A 1685-nucleotide genomic window follows, 5' to 3' on the forward strand; every position below is an offset into this window, starting at 1 on the left:
TCACTGGCAGCAGCTACACTTCTCCGCCTCTGCCTGGGCCCCCTCATCGCCTTTGCACACACAGTCCTTGGCACATTTCTCGCACTCAGCAGGGCAGCAGGAGCAGCAGCCTGCAGATAAAAATGAGAGTGGGGTTAGTGCCCAGTCTGATGGCCCCTGCAGTCCCACCTGCCTCTCCCAAAGGGCTAGGGAAAGAGGAAAGGGGTGCTACCTGGCTGGGAAGCCATATTGGTTCAGCCAGAGCTGGTGGATGCCCCCTTCCTAGCCTCCCACCTGATATGACTCAGCATTTATGGTTTTACCACTGGGAAGCTGTGCTGAGTAATTAATCCACAGCCCCTGGACTAGCCCACAGACCCTTCGGTGAGTGCCAGGGAGGTTCCACCCACACCTCCCTTCCTCCCTTCCCCCTCCCCGTTCCCCCCCCCCGCCCCCCTATAGTGGGGTTAGGCCCAGACTGGGGCATGCTGGAATTCAAGGAGAAAGCATCCAGGGTAAATGGCATCTGAAAAGGGCTTTGAAGGATAGACTTGGAGGAGCAGAGATGCTGCAGGTGTAGGGGTCCAGGAGATTCCAGGAAGATGCGTGCCTAGACTTACACACAAGGGACGAAGGGAATCTCCTTCCACCTCCTGTCCTCCTTGCATATTACCCTGGGCATGCTCGGGAGACTTTGAGGGATTAAATTGAGAGGATCCACGAGGCCTGAGAGAGGCCAAGGGATCCGAACTCTAGAGCTCTCCCCAGAAGCACTGATGGCTCCCCCAGGCACTGTGGGCTGTGAGGGGCGAGGCTGAACCTGGGTAGCGGTTCTCCATCCCAGATGCCCGGTAGAATCTTCTGGGAGTTTACAAAAATACCTCGCCAACTGAATCAATCTCTAGGGGTGGGGCCCAGACATCTCTATTTTAAGGTCTCCCCAGGTGATTCTCTCCAGCAAGGGTTGAGAAGCAATGGAATAAAGGCCTGGGGGCTCTCCATATCCTGCGTGGCCCGACGCAGACTCAGGGGTGGAGCGGGGGTGGTGGGCGCTCCCCACACTCACTCTTCTCGCAGGGGTTGCATTTGCATCCCTCGCACTTGCAGGAACCAGCGCAGGTGCAGGAGCCACCTGGAGAGGGAGACGCCACAGAGAGGATTAATGTGGTAAAACCCGGGGGACCCCAGTCCTCAAAGGGGGAGATGGAGTGCCAAATCTCCGCGCCGTTCGGGACATGGCCGTGCCTTCCTTCACGACGCTAAAAATGGAAAATGAGGGGCCCGTCCCCAAGTGTTCTTGAGCAAAGGCGTAGGGGACGGTATTCTTTGCAAGCAAGAGGCGCGCTGTGCCGCAGGATGGGGGCGGGGGCTCACCAGTAGGGCAGGGACAGGTCTCAGGGTCCATGGCGAGGCGAGCAGTAGATGGAGGCGGTGAGCGGGCTTCTCCGAGCAACTGGACGCAAAGCTAGCGACAGCACGTGGCGAGGCTTTTATAGCCCCGAGGCGGGGGCGCGCAAGCAAAGCCCGCTCGGCGCGCGCCCCTGCGCACGGCCCACGCTCTCAGGTCTGTGTGCACAGGCCCCGGCGCACTGCGGCGGCGATCCCCCCACCCCCGCCAAGTGCACGGTACGGGGCGCCCCGGTCCCGTCCCATGTGTGCGACCCTACTCCCACCCTGCTGCCATGTGCACAACCGTGTACGCACCG

At 60.3% G+C, this 1685-nt stretch overlaps 1 protein-coding gene across 1 annotated transcript; it reads right to left on the minus strand.

Moving 5' to 3' along the window:
• MT3 (metallothionein 3) lies at window positions 1-1384 on the minus strand. The gene is made up of 3 exons (XM_004371567.1): window positions 1354-1384; window positions 1046-1111; window positions 1-110 (listed from the first exon to the last, which is right to left on the minus strand). Exons 1-3 carry the CDS (start codon window positions 1382-1384, stop codon window positions 1-3), a joined length of 207 nt encoding a protein of 68 aa, XP_004371624.1.
• Window positions 1385-1685: the final 301 nt, after the last annotated feature.

This window comes from Trichechus manatus, unplaced genomic scaffold (genome assembly GCF_000243295.1).
Source record: "Trichechus manatus latirostris isolate Lorelei unplaced genomic scaffold, TriManLat1.0 scaffold00014, whole genome shotgun sequence".
Taxonomy (NCBI): domain Eukaryota; kingdom Metazoa; phylum Chordata; class Mammalia; order Sirenia; family Trichechidae; genus Trichechus; species Trichechus manatus.